General features: G+C 39.0%; 2 protein-coding genes across 2 annotated transcripts; one reads left to right on the top strand and one right to left on the bottom strand.

The window, feature by feature from the left end:
• Nucleotides 1–82: 82 nt before the first annotated feature.
• On the bottom strand, nucleotides 83–14329 carry gmfb (glia maturation factor, beta). The gene is given in 10 exon segments (XM_085258288.1): nucleotides 83–3385; nucleotides 4853–4926; nucleotides 5037–5117; nucleotides 5279–5330; nucleotides 5544–5593; nucleotides 6204–6300; nucleotides 12412–12438; nucleotides 12440–12501; nucleotides 13831–13838; nucleotides 14301–14329. Coding segments are annotated over 10 exon segments (552 nt in total). The 3' UTR covers nucleotides 83–3313.
• On the top strand, nucleotides 13851–18702 carry lgals3a (lectin, galactoside binding soluble 3a). Its single transcript, XM_085256305.1, has 6 exons — nucleotides 13851–14340; nucleotides 14704–14721; nucleotides 14812–15525; nucleotides 16504–16592; nucleotides 17013–17169; nucleotides 17601–18702. The coding sequence occupies exons 2-6, from the start codon at nucleotides 14707–14709 to the stop codon at nucleotides 17754–17756; spliced, it is 1131 nt and encodes a 376-aa protein (XP_085112431.1). The 5' UTR covers nucleotides 13851–14340; nucleotides 14704–14706; the 3' UTR covers nucleotides 17757–18702.
• Nucleotides 18703–19615: the final 913 nt, after the last annotated feature.

Genomic DNA, 19615 nt, shown 5'->3' on the forward strand with positions numbered 1-19615 from the left:
GTGTTCAGACACCAAGACCATCTCTGATGAAGCTCATATGACCATTTCAGTTTGAAAACAGCAGTCTCTGGAAACACATGGGTAAACATCACTGTCATTTTATTTGGACAACAGGACAAGACACTTTTATAAAGTATGGGAAAATACAAATATCTCAAGTTTCACTGATGCCACGAGGCAGCTGGTTATGACAGATGTTTCAGGTGGTTTTTTTTTAGTAAAAAGGAAAGAAAATAGAATAGGCATTTAATCAGAGGACACCGAGCGCTGACAACACAATTGCAGGTTAAAGTAAAAAAAAACAAAAAAAACCACTAGAGGCCAAAAACTATATGCGTTCACCACATAAAGATAAAAAGCTGTTAGAGATCCACAGGACATAACCAGATACATGGCTCATAACCAAAGGGGGCTCTTAGTTAACTGGACCTTACATTAGGGAGACTGAGTTTGATACACGATGAATGGACAGTTTCTTATACATCCCATTTAAAATAGCAACAGCAGAGGCTTTCTTTTAGAGAAATTAATGTCAGTTTGGGCACACTTCAGATATCACACCTGACGACTGTGATGCGAACCTTTTATAGCGTTCATGTGCAAATAAACGATGTCAGAGACTTTGTGTAGCTGTTCAAAAAGCATCGGTAAAGCCTTCTGTAAGGCTTACTTACTTTAAAGCATACACTTCTTCTACAGTAGCTCTCCACATTTTAGAGGTCTTTAGAATTTAGAAAGATAAATATATTCACATCTAACCCAGTACATTGCACATTTCAATTGCATTGAATAAACAGTGTTCATTTCAAGCTGTGCATATTCCTGAATTTACAGACTTTCTGAAGGGTTTTTCAGGTCATATAAAGGTCATTTAATCTAGTGGATTTGTGTTTTTCTGCTATTAGTAGACATTAAAACAAGTGATTACACTTATGTCCCCTTTGCTCCTGTTGGATAAAACCCTGCCCTTACGAATGATGCACGTGGAGCAGTTTGATTGTATGAAAACATCTTTGAGCCAGATCTCTGGGAGAGTTTCTGTTGTTTATGAGGGCATAGACGCCATCAGAGAAAAACAGGTTTTGGCCTTGCAGCATGGCCTTGGTATGGTAGCCTTTGCAATATAATATCATGCACTATCTGGAGAATTTCTGGGCTTTAATTCAGCAATATAATTCAGGGTAAAAGTGGACATTTGTAGTATTATAAATAAAAAAAAGAAGTCTGCTACTCGGGTCACTTACTACTGAGGTTACTCCTGTTTTATCACAATAAAACCAGTCTGTATTAACTGCAATACATGCATAGTACATTCTTATACAGCTTTAACTATCTGGGGCTGGTCATGCTGCTACTAATCCTTTGGGTAGTGTGCTGCACTGGCTTAAATACTGACAATATTCAGCAGGGAACCAAAAGCCAGGAAAAAATGCTGTCCCTTTGGGGCATGAAAAGCCAAATACATCCGTTTGTAAAGTGTTTGAGCTGTGTGCTCCAGCACAATGTATTTTAAAAATGCTCAAAGCTAAGAAAAATTGGGTAAACAAAAACTACAGACTGAGCTGAGGATATTAGACATTGGCACAAAAATGAGCTGCTGGCACATTCAATACATAAATATCAGCCTTTCAAAGAAAAAGCTACACCGGTCAAATCCCGCGTCTGCATGGAGAATGTAAATCGGCCAGATGCTGTCATTTACCTGCCAATTCTGGCACATCTGGCGTTTGGAGAAATCGCAGCCGTCATTCTCAAGGCTGCGACAACCATGAAGCAATTCACGTGGCTTTACATACGGATTTAAGTACGACATTCATAAACACCAATAACAGTAAGAGCTATAATGCACGATAGGAGCTAACAATCACCCTAAAGACACAGTAACCCATTTAAACAGAGTCGCCCAGTAGATTAAAATGAGGGCGGGAACTACCGCCCTGTGTAATGCAGTGTAATCATCACTGTCATGGTCGCTAGACAGAGGTTTTTGTGTGTAACTGTTCACATCTGGAATGTTTCAGTGGAAAAATATCATTTTCCTGGAGTGTTGGATTCTTGTAATAAACATGCAGGTCGAACGCATTACCCACAATTCACACTGTTTTTTTCTCTCCTCTAAACAGAGATTTAAAAAAAAAAAAAACCTGATGACAGACTAACAGGGTTACATCTGCAGCTAAATAAGCACCACTCAAGGGCTTCTGCCAGCTTGTGTTCTTGTGCACAGGAGAAGGTGCAACGCATATCATATAGATAGATGTATTAGTGTTACTGTAAATTATAACTGAAATGCCCTTGACTAAAGGAGAGACGGAGTAAAACAAAACAGAATTGTAGCTATGATTGTTCCGAGGTTCTGGCAGGAAGTTTGTCTTTCACAATAAAAGAAATGAAATGAATATAAAGTATATACTTAGCTAACCCTAGAGACACCAGAAATAACTAAATATTAAAAAAAGACTCTCAGATTATTAAAATCTAATGAACATAAAACGGTAAAACTTAGGAGGTTCTGAGTGTAAACATCTAGAAGAAACAGAAAGTGTTGTTAAAAAGTGTTCGAATTCTTTTGAATTGTAGAAATGGTCAATTTCTGCACTTGAAGAGCAATGAGAACATTAATTCTAGGGCTGCCCCACCAAACAAAGACTTTCTTAGTCGAGTAGAAGTTGCAATTATATGTTTCTCATATTAATTTAAGTATTTAAATGTGTATTTTAGGAGGGAGGGCTGAGAAAGAAAAGTGATAGCACAGTAATAACACTTATCCTATTATCTCAAAGTAATCCCACCCTTTAGATTTCCTGTTCATAATATGCAACTATCAGCCAAAGAGCTCAGGGAGTAGCTGTGTAAACAATAGTATCTGGCACAAATAACTGAGTGTCAGTGTCAATTAATCATGACTTGAGTCTTTGGTTGACTAATGGGGGCAGCCCTCGTTAATTCAAAACAGACACGTAAGAGAAATATGGAGAGATTGTATGGAGACAATAACAGACCTGCTTCAAACAGTATGGTCAGTTTTAGGCTGCCAGATCGGTGAGGTTTAATAAGTGCCAGAAATGTTGGCAGTCACAGAGAAGCATTCAAACTCTTGTAATTGTGTGCACCTTCTGGCATTTTATGAGTTGTACTGAGCGTTAAACGCCACCGAGCAGGCCTAAAACAGACGACTGCAAACACTATTTAAATCAGGTCTGATGCAGGGAGGAGGGAAAGGTTAACTGTGGTGTGTTGTCTCCAAGAGATGTCACGAGTTGTGCAATCAGGATTCTCCTCGTATCCCAGACCCCTGGAGGAGGTGATGGGTTTAGCGAAAGAATCCAAGTTTCTCTCTAAGCCATTCCTCTGTGAGGTCCTCTGTGTTTCTGATCTCAAACACCTTGAAAAGAAAAGGAAGGACTATCACTTTCTCACACGGCTGTGGGGGAGTTTTCACCCATTTTTCTTTACAACATTGCTTCAGTTTATTGAGTTTGCAGGTATGAGTTTATGCACAGCTCTCTTAAACTCCCACCCCACATTTCCCTGCATTTCAATCTAGTTAAGGTCTGATCTTTGACTGGGTCATTGCAACGCCTTGATTCTTTTCTTTTTCAGCCATTCTGTTGTAGATTTGCTGCTGATGTTGGGATCACTGTCCTGTTGCATGACCCAGTTTGGGTTAAGCTTTAGCCGTTGAACAGATGGCCTCACATTCGACTCTAGAATACTTTGGCATACAGAGGAGTTCACCGTGCAGACCCACTGACTGAAAGGTGCCCAAATCATCACCCCTCCACCGCCGTGCTAACAGCTGGTACAAGGTGTTTGTGTGTCTTTCTGCCTAAAGGATATTGTTCCAGACGTCTTGTGATTTCTTTAGATTCTGCTTTGCAGACATAAGTTGTGCTGCCATGTTCTTTTTAGAGACAAGATGCTTTCTCCTGGTAGCCCTTCAAAACAAGCCATACTTTTTCAGTTTTCTCTGATGAACATTTGAAATGCATAGTGAGGCCTCTATGGACTGAGATGTAGCTCTTAATTTATTTGCAATTTTTCTTAGCATCGCATGCTCTGATCAGATTTGCTGCTATCAGTTGATCAAGTGATTAGCAGCACTCCCCACTTACTCTGTGTGTAGGGGAGTACTTAGTTTTTCACAAGGCTACACAGACCCTGTGAAACTTTCTTTTTCATATGACTACATTACATGGCACATGGCAATCTACACAGCAGTTCTTGACATATTTCAGTTTGGACCACAGTGGTGGGCTGCACTGCGCGTCGATAGATCTATGCAGTTAACACAACTGATAGAAGTAATTCAAATTTATACTACCAGTTTATTTAATTTTAAACATTAATGTGGCAAATACAAGAATATAAGAGCTGCACCAAATACACCCATGACACTGGCTCATTTCATGAAAAAAATATCCCAAATATGGACAAAAAATATTCTCAACTACCTCCTCCTTTAAGTTGATTTTTTTTAAATACAGTGTTTTAAGCATTTCTAAAAATTTACAAGGTCTCAAAGTCACATGGATTTTTATACATTTTAATTTGTGTTATTTCTTTTTGAGCCCTCATAATTTCATAGGTAGAGGAAATAGCCACATTACATTTAGAGTGGGCTATATCATTTCACCAGTTTGATGTCAGCAAAGTGACATTAAACTGGTGTATCATAAAAGTCAAGTCAATTTATATATAAGCACATTTAGAAACAACAGGGATTGACCTAAGTGCTATACAACTAAATTGAATAAATCAGAAAAGGAAAAATACAGAAAAATAGAAAACAAATAACACAGAAACAAAAGAAAAATATCAAAACTCAGTCTTATTTAAAACCTTTACTAACCTTGGTCAGCTCGACAGTCTGCACCAGCTTGTTTTTGCTTCCTGCGTACATCATCTGCTGCTCTGGTCTGCAACCTGCCAAACACAAAATCAGCAACTTTGACAAAAGTTTAGCAAACAGTAGTTACCTAAGTTTTGCTCTAAGTGTACGTATATTTAAAAAGTAATCTCAGAGAGGTTCATACCCACGGGGCTGGAGAAGATGAAGCAGAGGGGATAAGACACACGCCCGTCGTCATGTTCGTACTTATAACTGTAGACGATAAATGTTCCTGGTGCTAAGGACTGAAACTAACCAACATAGATAGATCACATGTAAGACAAACCCACCGCCTAACCGTTCCATGTGACATATAGGCTGCTTACAACGATTATAATTCATTTTATGCTGATAAAATATTGTTAAAATAAGATCTATTCAAAGGATATCTTGGCTGTCTCTCTGGCAGCTCGTCCTTTAGATCATCAGGAGAAATATCCTAAAACAAACAGAAAGAGTTCAGTTGACATTATCAAGAAAAGCAATCATCTACTAACATCCAGCACCTGGCAGGCTGTCAGGTCAGAGCTTAATGAGTTCACCGTCACTTCTTTCAAACCATACACTGCTATCTAATTAAACATTTAAATTTTAAACCTGATTTTTAAATATTGTTGAATGTATTTGAAAGATAGAGTAATATAAAGCTCACCTTATGCTCTTCCTCCAGAATAACCAGCTGCTTGTCTTTATCAATCTTCACTGAATGGTACAACAAGAATATAAAAGCTGCATTAAAACAGTCACATTTTACAAGCAGTTGTTTAGTGCTTCAAAAATGATGATGATCAAGGGGGGAAAAATCAATATTTTGGGCTGCAAAGCTCTAAAACGTGACCGTGAGTCTGAGTCCATGTCGTGCAAACAAACGGCTAATCCCATTTGACATTTTGATCCAGAGATGGATCAGGTTTGATACACACAGCCTGCTGCATTCGGAGGCAACTCATTCTTTCCTGCATACAGAACAGCAGCTACCTTAAAGTTGTATCTAATACCAGGAACATTTTCTTTTGTGCTATATTTATAACATTTGACTTTAACTGCAACAAACCACAGAGAATTGTACAATCCATGTCAAACCACAGAATGCTCACAATTACGTTGTAACCACTGCTGATTGAACTGCTGCCCATCTTGGCGAGGACACTCTTTTTTTGAATCTCAAGAGTCACACAAGTTAGCAATCTAGAAGCTCTACGAGTATTAAAAGCTCCCTAGTGGAAAACAAAAAACGAATTTCAAGTTACTCCGATTTTTATGACTCAGATTAAAAATTCAGGAGAGACACTGCTCAGAGTCTGTGACTTACTGATGATCGCTGCATTGTTGGTCTCCTTCCGGAAACGAAACTCCTTCAGCTTTTTAACCAGATCTTCATCCACTTCACACACTACCAGTGATTCACTCTGATCCGGTGTGGGAAAACAAGGCAATGGAAACAAATAAATGAATTTCAAATACATTAACAATTTAATATACAAGTCACTCGACACACAAATTAAACTGTATATTACTTCTTTGGGGGTTGATGCAAAGTTAAACAAAAGTTTATTATCTTTATTTTTTATTTTGTGTGATAAGCAGTTGACATATTAATCATTCAAGCATTTAAAAGGGCACCTATGAAGGAATTACAGTCAACTTAGCAAAGAACTATCATATATCTACAGCTGATGAATGGTATTTTAAAGAAACAGGAAAAGAATCCACCAAAGACCTGTAACTCAAGACCAGAGATATGCATCTGGCCCTTCACCTGAATCCTCATACTTTTCACTCAATCCTGATCAGCAATGGCCTCAGTGGAAGGGCAACTGTCAAGAAACCATTTCTAACAAAAACAGCTACGGTGGAGCTACGGTGTTGGTGATGTTGTCAAAAGTGTTAGTGTCAGATTTTGATCCTACCATCTAGAAATCAACTGATATGCAACAGCTGATTTTTTTATATGACAATGATCCCAAAGGAACTGTCAACATTACTGAAGCAGTGTGGGATCATCATGGCAGAGAACAGAAGAAAAGGCAGGCAGATTTCAAAGAAGAGCTTTGAATAACTTTCAATAACCCTGGAGAACTATTCTGAAAATTACTGTTGTGGGATTTCTCTTTAGTGTATTGTCCTGTAATGTAGTGTCTTGCTTTCATGTTACTTAGTTTAGTATGGGTTGTGGGATCTCTCTTTAATGTATTGTCTTGATGAAATGCCTTCATGTTACTTAGTTAGTATTAGAGATGGCACGATACCACTTTTTTATGTCCGATACCGATACCGATATCATAAATTTGAATATCTGCCGATACCGATATGAATCCGATATAGTGTTTTTTAATCAACAAAACTGTTTTTTAAATATCTTGCTGCATTTTGTATAAGTTCATACTCAAGTTTAAAACAACAACTACACTAAAGCTATTCTGTTATACCTGTATGCAAAAAAAAAATATTTCATAGTTCAGCAATACTGATCAATCTAATAAACTTAAACCTACACCATCCTCCCTATTCTGGTATTTTAAAGAGTACTTAGCATAAATATTAAGCAACCTAACTAATAGGGCTCCAACTCCCAGCAACAACAAAATTAAATAAATAAAAAATAGGGAACCACCCCTCACGCGCCACCTCATGATGCTTAATCGACGTAATCAACCTTAATTTGATGCAGTGTGAAAAAAAATGCACAGAAATCAATTATTTTTCAAGAAATATTAAATAGATTCAACATCTTTCTTCAACAAAATTGCAGACTGCACAGATGGTACCTTCCCAAAGGAAAAAGTACTATAGCTTACTAGGGTATATTAGACTTAATAGTTACTATATACAGTAATTGACTTCTATTCATTTTACATCAAATTAAAACTTTGGGTGTCAGATAATTATTTATTAAAAGCTCGACATTTTAAATGAGAATAAGAAAGAAAAGTATGTCTTTGTGCCCCCTTTTCCCTGTTAATGCCCTATCGGCCCCCCTGGCTAAACTTTGCTAGATCCGCCCCTGCACAGTTACCAGCGTCAGCTACGTAGAGAAAGATCCTCGAGTAGAAAGTAATATTAAATAAATTCTAACAACAGCTGATCAAGCTTAAACGTGCTGCTGTTGTTCAGCCGCTGGTTTCCTCTTTCTGGTGCAAAGTGGGCCAAAAGCAAACTAGAGACACGACTGGCGACAGAAAAGCCGATCAGCTGATCGTTAAGCAGTTTCATGATTGAAGTAGCAGCAAGAAGAGGCAGTCGCTCCATATATCGTTTGGTAAGCTTAACGCAGGAATGCTTTACAAACATTCAGAGATGGACTTACACACTTGCTTTACTTCTCTCGGGGATAACTTTGTCGGAGATGAAATGCCGGGTTGCTAGCGAAGCTCCACATGCTATCCAGAGCACCAACAGGTCCTGCATGCCACAGCCGCTCTATCACGTGATGCATACTGCTCCGACGTGCTAACGTTCTGAGGTGAGTTACGGCGTGTTGCAAGTTTTGTGAGGTGCTTTCGTGATATTTAATGGATCGGATTACATTTTTTATTTTTCTCCGATATCCGATCCAGTAATTTAGGTCAGTATCGGACCGATACCGATACGTAATATCGGATCGGTCCATCTCTAGTTAGTATGTCTGGTTCACACCTCATTCACGCTGGGAAACAGACGGTGAGAAACTGGTGAATGTCTCCCAGGATGCGGAAGCTCACACAGGAAGGCTTGACCCCAGAGTGGGGGAGATTCACACAGGTGATAGAGAGTCTGTCTGTTTAGAGCCAAGGTGTGAACTGCAACTGTAAAAGCCTTTTGTTCTGTGACTGTAAAAGGACCTGAACTGTTCATTGTCAGAGACGACTTTCAGTGCCCCCTGACTGACTTCCCTCCTTAGGCATGAGATAGCTGAAATAAAGGTGTTGTTACAACTCATCGTGTCTGCAGGCTTTGGTAATTAAAATTTCCACAACAGTACTAAAAGAAATCACAAGAAAGCTTGGCTAAAAGAGTTCAGACTGAAGAATAAAGGCAGTATTAAGTATTCACATAATTAAGTTCATTAGAATTGTACAAACTCTGTTTTTGCCTTACATACTGTAATTCCATGCATGTTTGCACATTTCAATAAACTGCCACACACATTTCACGTTTCACAAAACATAAAGACATGAGGGGGGCAGCCTAAAGTACTGTAAAGCAAATGTTCTAGCAGCGCCATGATGAAGTCAGAACATTCATATATGATTGACTTTTTCCTGATGTGAGGTAGATGATTTTATATAGTCAATGATACTGTGGTTTAATAGTTCCAGACTGCCGGGGGATTCCCATGATGCATGGGTCTGCTGGAATTTTCTTCCTGTTAAAGGGAGTTTTTCCTTCCCACTGTCGCCAAAGCGCTTCTTATAGGTGCTCATATGATTTTACCTGTTGTATTATTGTAGGGTCTATCTTACAATATAAAGCGCCTTGAGGCAACTGTTGTTGTGATTTGGTGCTGTATAAATAAAACTGAATTGAATTGAATAATGAAGTGGAAAACAGAAAACACCGCTATTACTGCATTGATGTGATATTAGTAACAAAACACAGTTGCAGTAGTACATATAAAGAGCATCTTACACACTGTGACATTCAAGCAGAAAATGAAATCAGCAGAAATTTTACATTCATCCTAATCTACTGCTATATGTGTTAATTTTAATTAATATTTGAAGACAGCTTATCGGTAAGAAAGACAGCTGCAGAGTCACAGATTGTGGCTTTAAGTGGTTTTCATGCAATTTACTACTTTGTCATAGCAGCTATATCCTGAATTAGTGAGCCAGGGTTAAAAAAAAAAAAAAAAAAAGAACAAAAAAACCCACCAATGCTGGTGCAATTTTTTGTTTTGTGTAAATATTTCTGTCATGTTTACAGTTCCAACCTCAAAACGGAAACTCCATGTTTTGGATTTAAAAGATTTGTACTTTCGTGAGGAGCTTCACGTCTTCTTGACCTCTGCTTAACTTTGCTGTGTCTTTGTGAGATATGTTATCCTGTGTTTGTGTATAGTAGTGTAATAGAGAAAGAAAGGAAAAAATTATAAAACAGAGGCTTTTTAAGAACACCGAATAATCAGCATGTCTCTTCCTGCAAAAGTCCAATATGATGCACAGGATTTCATCCAAAAAACAAATAAATCGATTAAATTAAATGAAAAATCAATGCACCAGCCTGAACAGGATTTCATTTCTCTGAACCTTTGTCACGTCCACACACAACATTACATAACACCATCATAAAGACATAAACTCTCCACGAGTCTCTTCAGACTCTCTGAAATCTATAATTACACCTTGGAGAACAGATGGCTGGTGGGAGTCGGGATTTCACTGAGCTCAAGGAAAGATCTTCATAGATTAAGAGGAGGCTGGAGTGTCTGTCGCTGCTGGGACTCTTTAAAAACAGGATGCATGGGGAAGGGATTAGGGACAGCCAGGACAATGAAAGCTGGGGATGGCCAAAGGGTTACTTCTGGTTCAAATTCCTCCAGTCAATGACAGCTAGCTCATGAGTTTGGCTGCCAATTCAACCAGGAAATGAGAGCCAGTTAACTTAAACCACCAGTTAATAATGGACCCGGTGTGTTTATGCAGTAAATCAGTAACACTGCTCTAATGAAGATAGCTGAACTGCCATGACACGCAGCGAAAGACCCAGAGGGAAACGAGATTCATCTGGACAAACAGCCGAGCTAACGTTAAGGCAGCTCCCAAAACCCAGACGTGTTGAAGCACATCAATGCAGACTGCTGCATCAAGCCACCCGCGCCCAGCTGCAGGAAGTGCAACAGCTTCGCCTTCAAAATATAAACATGCACAAACTTGCTCTAACCTCATACTAAATAATGTCTTGTTTTCTTCATTTAAACACCTAAACTACAAATGTTTAGTTGACAATTAAAAACAAAAACCAAAGAAACGTCACTTCTACACCTCATGAACTTAAACTACTCTTTTTTTTTTTGCCTTTTCTATTGTTATTATTAAATATATTGCAATGTTCTCCTGAATTATAATCAGGCTGCTCTAAAATGTCCTTGGAAAGGTTTCAGTTGAATAAGTTAACTGAGACGAGGGAGAGAGCGAGAGAGAGACAATATTTCTCCCATACTGGCTTCCCTTGATTGGCTCCCTGTTAAATCCAGAATTCACTCTCAAACGACTTATTTACTTGTGGTTCCCAAAGTTTCTTAAAGTAGAATGGGAGGCAAAGCCTTCGGCTTTCAGGTCCCTCTTCTTTGGAACCAGCTACCTGTTTGGAATCAGGAGACAGACATCCCGTCCATTTTTAAGATTAGACTCTAAACTTTCCTTTTTTTTTATAAAGCATATATGTAGGGCTGTATCAGGTGACCCTGAGTCCTGGTTTAGTTAGTCTGCTGAGGGATGCACTGAGTATTTCTTATTCATTCACCTCTATTCACTCTCTCTGTTTATCCACCACTTTGCATTTAATCATTAGTTATTATTAATCTCTGGCTCTCTTCCACAGCTTGTCTTTTGCCCTGTCTCCTTCCCCTCCTCCCAAATGATCATGTCAGATCGGCTGGCCCTCCTTTAACTTGGTTTAACTGGAGGTTTCTTATTGTTAAAAGGAAGCTTTTCTTTCTCACGGTCACCAAGTGTTGAGGTTTCTTTCTAATATTGAAAAGTCACTAAAATATAAAGTCCCTTGGACTAATTTTTGTAACTGTTATTGTATTTAATAAGTGGTATATTCAAGAAAGTTAAATTTTAATCATTGAGTGCTAAAATTAAGACTATGTGTCTTACAAATTCATAATTTAGTGGAGATAAGCACCACAGTGAAAACGTACAAAGCACAAAATAATCTTGATCCAAACTGGATTCAGATGTTGTGTGAAAATAGAAAGACAACGTGTGAATTCAGAGGGAAAGGTCACCTGAAAAAAGGAAAAAAATAAATAATAAAAATATTTTAAAAACAAAAGATGTATATCTGTTAGAGGGGTAAGCGTGTAGAGTAACTGGAATAAGGACCTAGTATTGGATTATTTACAACGTAATTATATTTTTTTTAAAGGTAAAAGAGAGGTAATATTTAGTTTTGTCCTAGTTTATTTTTTATTCTTAATACTTAGTGTCAAAATCTAGTTTTAAAAAGTGTCGAGATTTAGAATATGCAGTACATAAAGGTTCATCTTTCACCTTTTCGGCCATTTGTGCCATTTATTTATTCGTTTAGATTAAGAAATGCTAATAATGACCCAAATTAAAATATATTTTTCAATTTATTTTACGGCACAGCGTTCTGGGTTTTTTTATTTTGAAATTCATGGCAGGAAACGCGTCACTTATGCTACGGCTGACTTGACAGGGTGGAACTAATGCCATGCTAGCAGGCTAAAGCTAGCCAATCTGCGACCTTACTTTTTCCTCAATAAACTCCGCATCTGCCAACAGCACACGATTAAAACGCAACGACGAAGCTCGCAGCAGCTCACTTGCAAAGAAAACCGAGTAACTTACCATTGTTGTGGAGTTAATAAATTCCCCCGGAGCTGCAGCGGCTGTTCTGAATGGTAGGGACGCTTTCAGTGTTTTTTCGTTTTTTTCCACCTCACATCATCTTGTGACTGGTTTGACCAATCCCATACAGGCGCCCCCTCCTTCAAAAGTTTCCTGTAAATCTGTGCTCAGTCTAATTTAGAGTTAAATTTGAGTTTGAAATCCAGCGTCTTACGTTAAAAACACTGCTAAGTCATTTTTAAACGACTCATACTCGTTACTATTTAATAACAGTTGATACTTCTGCTTATTGATTCCCACCTAGGCTGTATTTCCTGCTGGGACATCAATAATGTTTCAGTGTAGTTAATTCAATATGACCTCAACTGAGAAATGATTACTTATGCTTTTACTTGGAATGCATGATTAGAACCTTCAGAGTATTTCACTAAATTAATTTGGTAATTATTTTAAACAAAGTGAGATTACTTATTCTTAAAAATTATGTTAAGACATGACAAACAGTGTTTGGATGAATAAAAGTGAGGCTTTCAAACTGTAACTAAAAGGAGAAGTGTTCTGTAGTTTTATAGAGGGTGGTAGGAAATATTTCCTTTATATTAGCTCAGCAAGTCTGTGGCCACACTTCAGAACAATATTCATTATATAAAAACTATTTCCTTTTATGTCTACAGGCTCAGTCTCTTCAGAGTGTAATATTATTAATCAAAGTATAATAATAAACTATTATTAATTTATTATATTTTAATGTTATGTGGAATATTTTAATTATTTTTAATCAAAGCTGAGTACCAGATTCCACACAGTTTCCGCTAAAGCATAACATCAATTTTTTAATGCTAACATTGAGTTGTTTTGCTTTGTGCGCACATATACTAGAGATCCCGGTAGAGCAATTGAGACCCGATTTCAAAATAAAAGTGATCTCTAGGTTAACCAGCACATTTACATGAGTCCAATATGAATCCTATAATCATGAAATAAATAACAATAGAGAAATAAAAATTATTTTTAAAAAGGTGATATTACAAATAACAGAAATATTTGAATATTACACATAGTAACTATAATCACATTTAAAAAATAACATTTAATGAGATGTGTACGGCAATTACAAGTAAAACCACTGTCCAACAGACTAATTTTAAAATTAAAAACCAGACTGACGTCTTCTGTGGAAACAGAAAACAGTAATTTTGATTGACAGTAAAATTGATATTTTGTAATATTTGCATTTCTGTAATGTTATGTTTTTTATATGATTGATAACGTGTTGGTTAATGTTAAACTCACGTTCGCCTTAAGATTGCTTTTGTTTTGAAATCGGGTGTCAGTTTCTCTTGCCGTAGAACTTAGTATATACACACAACGCAAACCAATTTGTGTGCTGGTTTGTGCTCGAAAGCCACCATTTCTTACCGTAATTCCTAGAATACATACACATAACACAACTGACGACATTTGTCCCCTAACCTTTAGACTAGTTTTCCTCTGGCTCTCACTGTGTCGTCCCCAGCTTTAGAAGGCAAACCTGACACACCTTAACAGGCTGACACGGAGTTTTAAAGTTATGTCTGCAATCGTGTTTAGTTAGGGTTAGTTTATTGGTTTGTTTTAGGTATGTGTGGTCGTGATGTTGAGGGGTTAGGGAGTAAACTGTACCAGCGAGAGCTCTTACAAAGATAGAAGGCGACCGGCTGTCTGTGTGTTTTCCAGCCTGAACGCGCCCACCCTTCACAATACGTCATCAGTGAAGCGCGTGTGCGTGCCTCCTTTTCAAGAGTTGTAGTTGTGAAAGCAGATAAATCGTTAGCTTCTACTTGTGTACCTCGGCAGGCTAAGTTAGCGAGCTAACTGGTTCCCACAGCTGAAGAAATCCTCGCTGCTACCCGCCGTCTTTCTTTGGAGAGGAGTCCATCTTCTAGCGAGGTAGCATCAAAATCTAGCTTTCAGCAGTTTTTTCCCCAGGCACCATGAAGCTAAAAATAAACAAACGAGCCAGCGTTAACTAACAGTTAGCTGCTGCCAGCTAGCTCGCTAGCCAACTCTAATTTAATTTATGACAGTTTTTGTGACTCTCTGCCCTGATTTGTAGCCTGGACTCAGTGTAACATCTGTATGTCTTGCCTTAGTAATCTTTCATTGAGCTGGAGTTTTGTCAGAAAGGTTTTTGAGGATGGAAATATTGAGTGTGTTGTTACTCAGAGCCTTTGTGTGCCACCACTGTTTGACAACTTGTTATTGTCAGTTGTTATAACTACCTAATAAAGCTTGTCTCTTGTTTTGTTGTAGATCATGGATGATTTCTCGGTGAGTTCAAACAAATACACATTTTATTTTTATTATGTTCAATTAGCTTACAGTTTATTGTACAAGTCACTTCCTTTTACTCTTTTATAGCTAGCAGATGCCTTAGGAGATGATACTACAAGCCAGGCTAAGAAAATAGGCAACAACAACCCATCTGCCCCCACTAGCAATCCTGCACCTCCTTCAAACCCAGGATGGCCTAGTTCAGCTCCTGGAGCCCCCACCCAGCCCTCTGCTCCACTCGACTACCACGGTGGATCATCTGGCCCAGGGGCACCAGGGCAGTTTCCCTTCCCTTCAGGTCCTGGAGCACCAGGGCAATACCCTGGACCTCCTTCAGCACCTGGTGGGTTCCCCCCTGGTCCTGGGATACCTGGACAATATCCACCTGCACCAGGAGCTCCAGGTCAGTTTCCTTCCGGCCCTGGAGCTCCTGGGCAGTACCCTGGGCAGTATCCACCAGAAGGAGCTCCAGGACAGATACCTGGAGGCGCTGCTCCTTACCCAATGGGACCATTTCCTTCGGGCCCCGGAGCTCCCCCTGGCCCTTATCCAAGTGTGCCTTTCCCAGGTGGCCAGCCAGGAGGCAATGGCATGTATGGGCCAGGTGGTCCAGGTGCATTCCCACCTGCAGCTGGACCTGGTGCTTTCCCTGCATTCCCCAGCGGAGGCTTTCCCCCGATACCACCCGGTTCTTGGGGACCACCAGCAGGTGGAGGCTTCCCAGCTGCCCCTGGTCCCTTTGGCCCTGGTCCGGGGCCTATGGGTCCATATGGTGGGCCTGCTGCCCCAGGAGGGACACTGGTGAGTACTGGTACTTTAATGCAATATTGCTTGCTGCATTTTCCTGCTTGTGTGCTTCTCTGGTGTGCAGTGGAGCATCTGGTGTGAAATTCTTTTAGAGTAACATAATCCTGTAAGTGGTGGATAAAGGAAGTTAGTCTTATTTCTTTGCTGCTGAAGGAGGGTTAATGTATTTATTTATGTTTTTCAATAACGGCGGAATTGGGATGATTATTTCTGTCTCTTTGGCTCTGCTGGGGTGCTAAACAAATATAAAACAGAATAATACAGTATTCAGAAGCAGTTCTGAAAAATGTATTCTTGTCTTTCAGCCCAGATATAGGCCACCGTATTAAGCAATGAGCAATGAACTCAGCTTTTCAGTTGGACAAGGACATCACTTCCAGAATCAACATATGGTTTGATTAGTGCCAAAGACTCAATATATACATAATATTCAACTAAATTGCTCAATGTATTGTCTTAATTAAGTGCAATATGATATAATTTACACTTTTACTTGACCCGTGTTTACGGCATCATGACGCCTTTTATGATCTCTAATAAAATTATGAATTGATCAAAACACACTTGTAAGTTGTTTCCATGATAATAATAAATGGGGTTTTTTTGTTTTCTTTTACTTTGCTCAGCTGTTGTAAAAATATAGTGAATGTACTTTTCTGTCATTGCCATGACCCGTCACTGCTACTTGTGTAATAGTGCTGGAATAACCGAAGGATATAATGACTCACTTGGGTGTTGCTGTAGGAATGTGGGCAGGGTCAAAGTTTTGAACAGTGCTTAAATAAAATTCTCTATTATACGTCATTCGGCATGCTGCTGTGAATTGCCAATTTAAGACTCAGTGATCAAATGTTTTATATGTGCATATTTTTCTTGGAAATCATAGAATTGCATTGTGACACATAAACTTAATATCTACACTGAGAACAGTACATATATTGTCACGGTTTAAAATGGAAGTATTTCTTGCAGATGGTGCCCTACGATCTCCCTCTTCATGCTGGAATAATGCCGCGACTTTTAATCACAATAATAGGGGAGCCTCTTCCCTGTGCAGACAGGTACAGTAATCATCCAACATCTGTGCTTGCTAATAGCAATCCGAAACCTGATTCCTTCAACTCATACTTACATAATAAAGGGGACCTAGTATACTTATTTTCAGCTCCAAATGTTTATTCTTGGACGCTTCTAGAGTAGAATAGTTCAAAACAATCCTTATTTGTCATGTACTGAGCCTTGGTATAGGATAAATCTATTTTAACACCTTAAGCTTCTGATTGGCTACCCCTGTTTGAACAGCAGGTACCTTTATATGACCATGTTATATGAAGTGAAGTGTAATAGGTCTCCTTTAAAACACATCTATGATTTGCACTGTGGGAATACTCTTTAAAATGTTTACCACCATATTATGTTAAACTGATTAGCAGCAGCATTTCTTTCTGCTAATGCTTTGCTTATATGGGTTTTTTTTGCAGGTTCAATGTTGACTTTATCAAAGGTCCAGACGTAGTCTTTCACTTCAACCCTCGTTTTAACGAGCAAACAGTTGTTAGAAACTCCAACTTAGGCGGATACTGGGGACCTGAAGAGCGGGAAGGAGGGTTTCCATTTGTTCAGGGACGACGTTTTGAGGTAAGTTAGTATAAAATCTTTTTCTTTTCTTTCTTTTTAAAATTAGCTGATTAGATTAGGGAGATGACATTTAACAGAGCCCTTGAATTTAACCAAGGATTTTGTTCAGCTTACACCAGTATAATTTTTCCTTCATGTCAGTGTGATATGGGCAAAAATGAGCATGTTTATGCACATTTTTATGTGGTAGAGCTCTGACTTCAGTGCAGAAAGTGAGGCTTTAGGTGAGGAAGAAGTGGGTGGTGTAGAAATAATGGAGGACAGAGACATAAGGAGAAGGAGTTGATGAAAATATGATGATGAAAAGATACAAGTACAAATGTTAAATGGGGAGATAAAGCATACTATGCACGTTGCTGGACTCTAGCCACATACTAGCTACGTTCTGTCAGTCTACCAACCAATTAATTAGCAACTGGTGTCCCCTACAGCTGAAGATCCTCGTGGAAGAAGACATGTTCAAAGTGGCGGTGGACGGCACACACCTGTTGGAGTACGAGCACAGAGTCGGTGGCCTGGAGGAAGTGAACCTCGTGCGAGTGTGCGGAGACCTCGTCCTCTACAGCGCTGCCCCGAGCATGATCTGAACCCACGGCTGAAGCACATGCTGTACAGGCGACCTGAGTCAAACTTTACCACTGTATTTGAAATCCTTTTTAAATACTTGGTCGCATTGCAAAGCGCAATCGTTGCCTACCTGGCACATTTGTCACAGAACAGCTGTACGCCATAATCCTTTTCTCTTTTTTTTAATAGTTGCTCCAATCCAATTAATTTGGTCACATATGAGAATTTTTAGTGGTAAAAGAGTTTAAAAGCATTTAAAATAGGTATTTTTGGGAGAAAAATTAATTTATACTTAATGAAAAGATTGTAGGCTAAGAAGAAAGGCATGACAAGTCCCAAACATTTCAAATATTTTCCACTGGTATCTTGTTTTTCCGTTTACATGTAATCATTCTAAGTCTCTGTAATTGCATGAGAGTGTGATGCTGAAAATCATTTCTTTTTTATCTGCTGGCCTGCAGACGTGCTGTACAGTGGAACAATGATGAGGTTTCTTAAAATGCACAGAGTAATATAAAGAGAATGTGTACTCAGGCTGGAGGGTCAAGAAAAGATTTAAAGAATTATGATTTCATGTTGAAGTCAAAACCCTGATGGTAAAAAGACATATTAAAGGCTGGTATTAAAGAAAAATGTGGAGGGATGGGGTCTCTGTTTGTTGCCAGCACTGACACTGTTGAGGTTATAAATTGAAAGGAGCAACAAACAAGAAAAATGACTGATGGAAGAAGATTGTTTACTTCCCCTGAGCTTCTGACGTGCACTTATAATAAATACAGGTTACCCCATGTAGTGTTTCTGAATCTAAAGCCAGGGAATCAGTTCCTGTGTTACTGATGGTGTAAGTTTGTGTGTTTGACTGAATTTATATATCGTGCCCCCTGTGGTGCAAGTGCCAGATTCTGATGTTAATAGATTTGACTACAGTTATGCCACTCAGTACAAAATAAAAACATTTCAACCTTGGACACTTTGCTTACTTATGCAACTCACGAGGGACTCTTGTATGTGTTGCATGTATTTCTTGTGTCTTCATGGCTGTCTTTGGGCCACACATTGCAGATCATGTTTTGGTTGCTACTGTATCTATAACAGGATTTAGACCAGAAACATCCACCATTCAAGATGATTTTTTACCTAATTTCTGAGATGAAAAACTCAAAATCAAATTTGATGTTTTTCACAGCAGTAACCGCCATTTGTGTTGAACCTGATTGAACCTTAATGACAGGGTGCCTCATGCCGTGGGCAGAAAGACCATCCAGGTTAACAGTTTTCTGGTATTTTCAGTGCTGCTACATAACCCGAGTGAGCTTAAGTTTCAGGGCACAAACTGATAGCCAGACGTTCTCCTTCAGGATTTCCTGGTAGAGAGCAGAACTGTTACTTTAGGGGTCACCACAGAGATCATCTTAACCCTCTACATATCTTCCTTTACTACATTCATGAACCTTCTCTATTTGGGTTTTCTGCCATATTCCATGTCCTTTGTCCCTCCTCTTCTCCACCCACTTCTCCCTGCCTGCACTTTGTTCTTAAGCTCTCTTGTGCACCGTCCATTGCTTTGGATGGTTGGCTGTAGGTATTTAACTCATCCAACTTCACTACCTCTATCCCTTGCAGCTTCACTGTTACACCTGTCTCCTTCTCGTTCACACACATGTAGTCTGCCTTGCTTCTACTCACTTTAATTTCTTATCACACCAGAGCATACATCCACCTCTCCAGACTCTCTTCCACTGGCCTCCTACTCTCAGTAGGGCTCACAATCTCATCGTTCACAGAGCCTGCTACTGGACTTCATTTGTCAACCTGTCCATCAACACTGCTTTGCACATCACTTTTATTCGTGGAAATCTGTACCAGTACATTTTCCACT

The sequence above is a fragment of the Mchenga conophoros genome, linkage group LG19 (assembly GCF_057382185.1).
Source record: "Mchenga conophoros isolate Kocher_MC1m ecotype Shallow Benthic linkage group LG19, M_conophoros_male_GT1.1, whole genome shotgun sequence".
NCBI lineage: Eukaryota > Metazoa > Chordata > Actinopteri > Cichliformes > Cichlidae > Mchenga > Mchenga conophoros.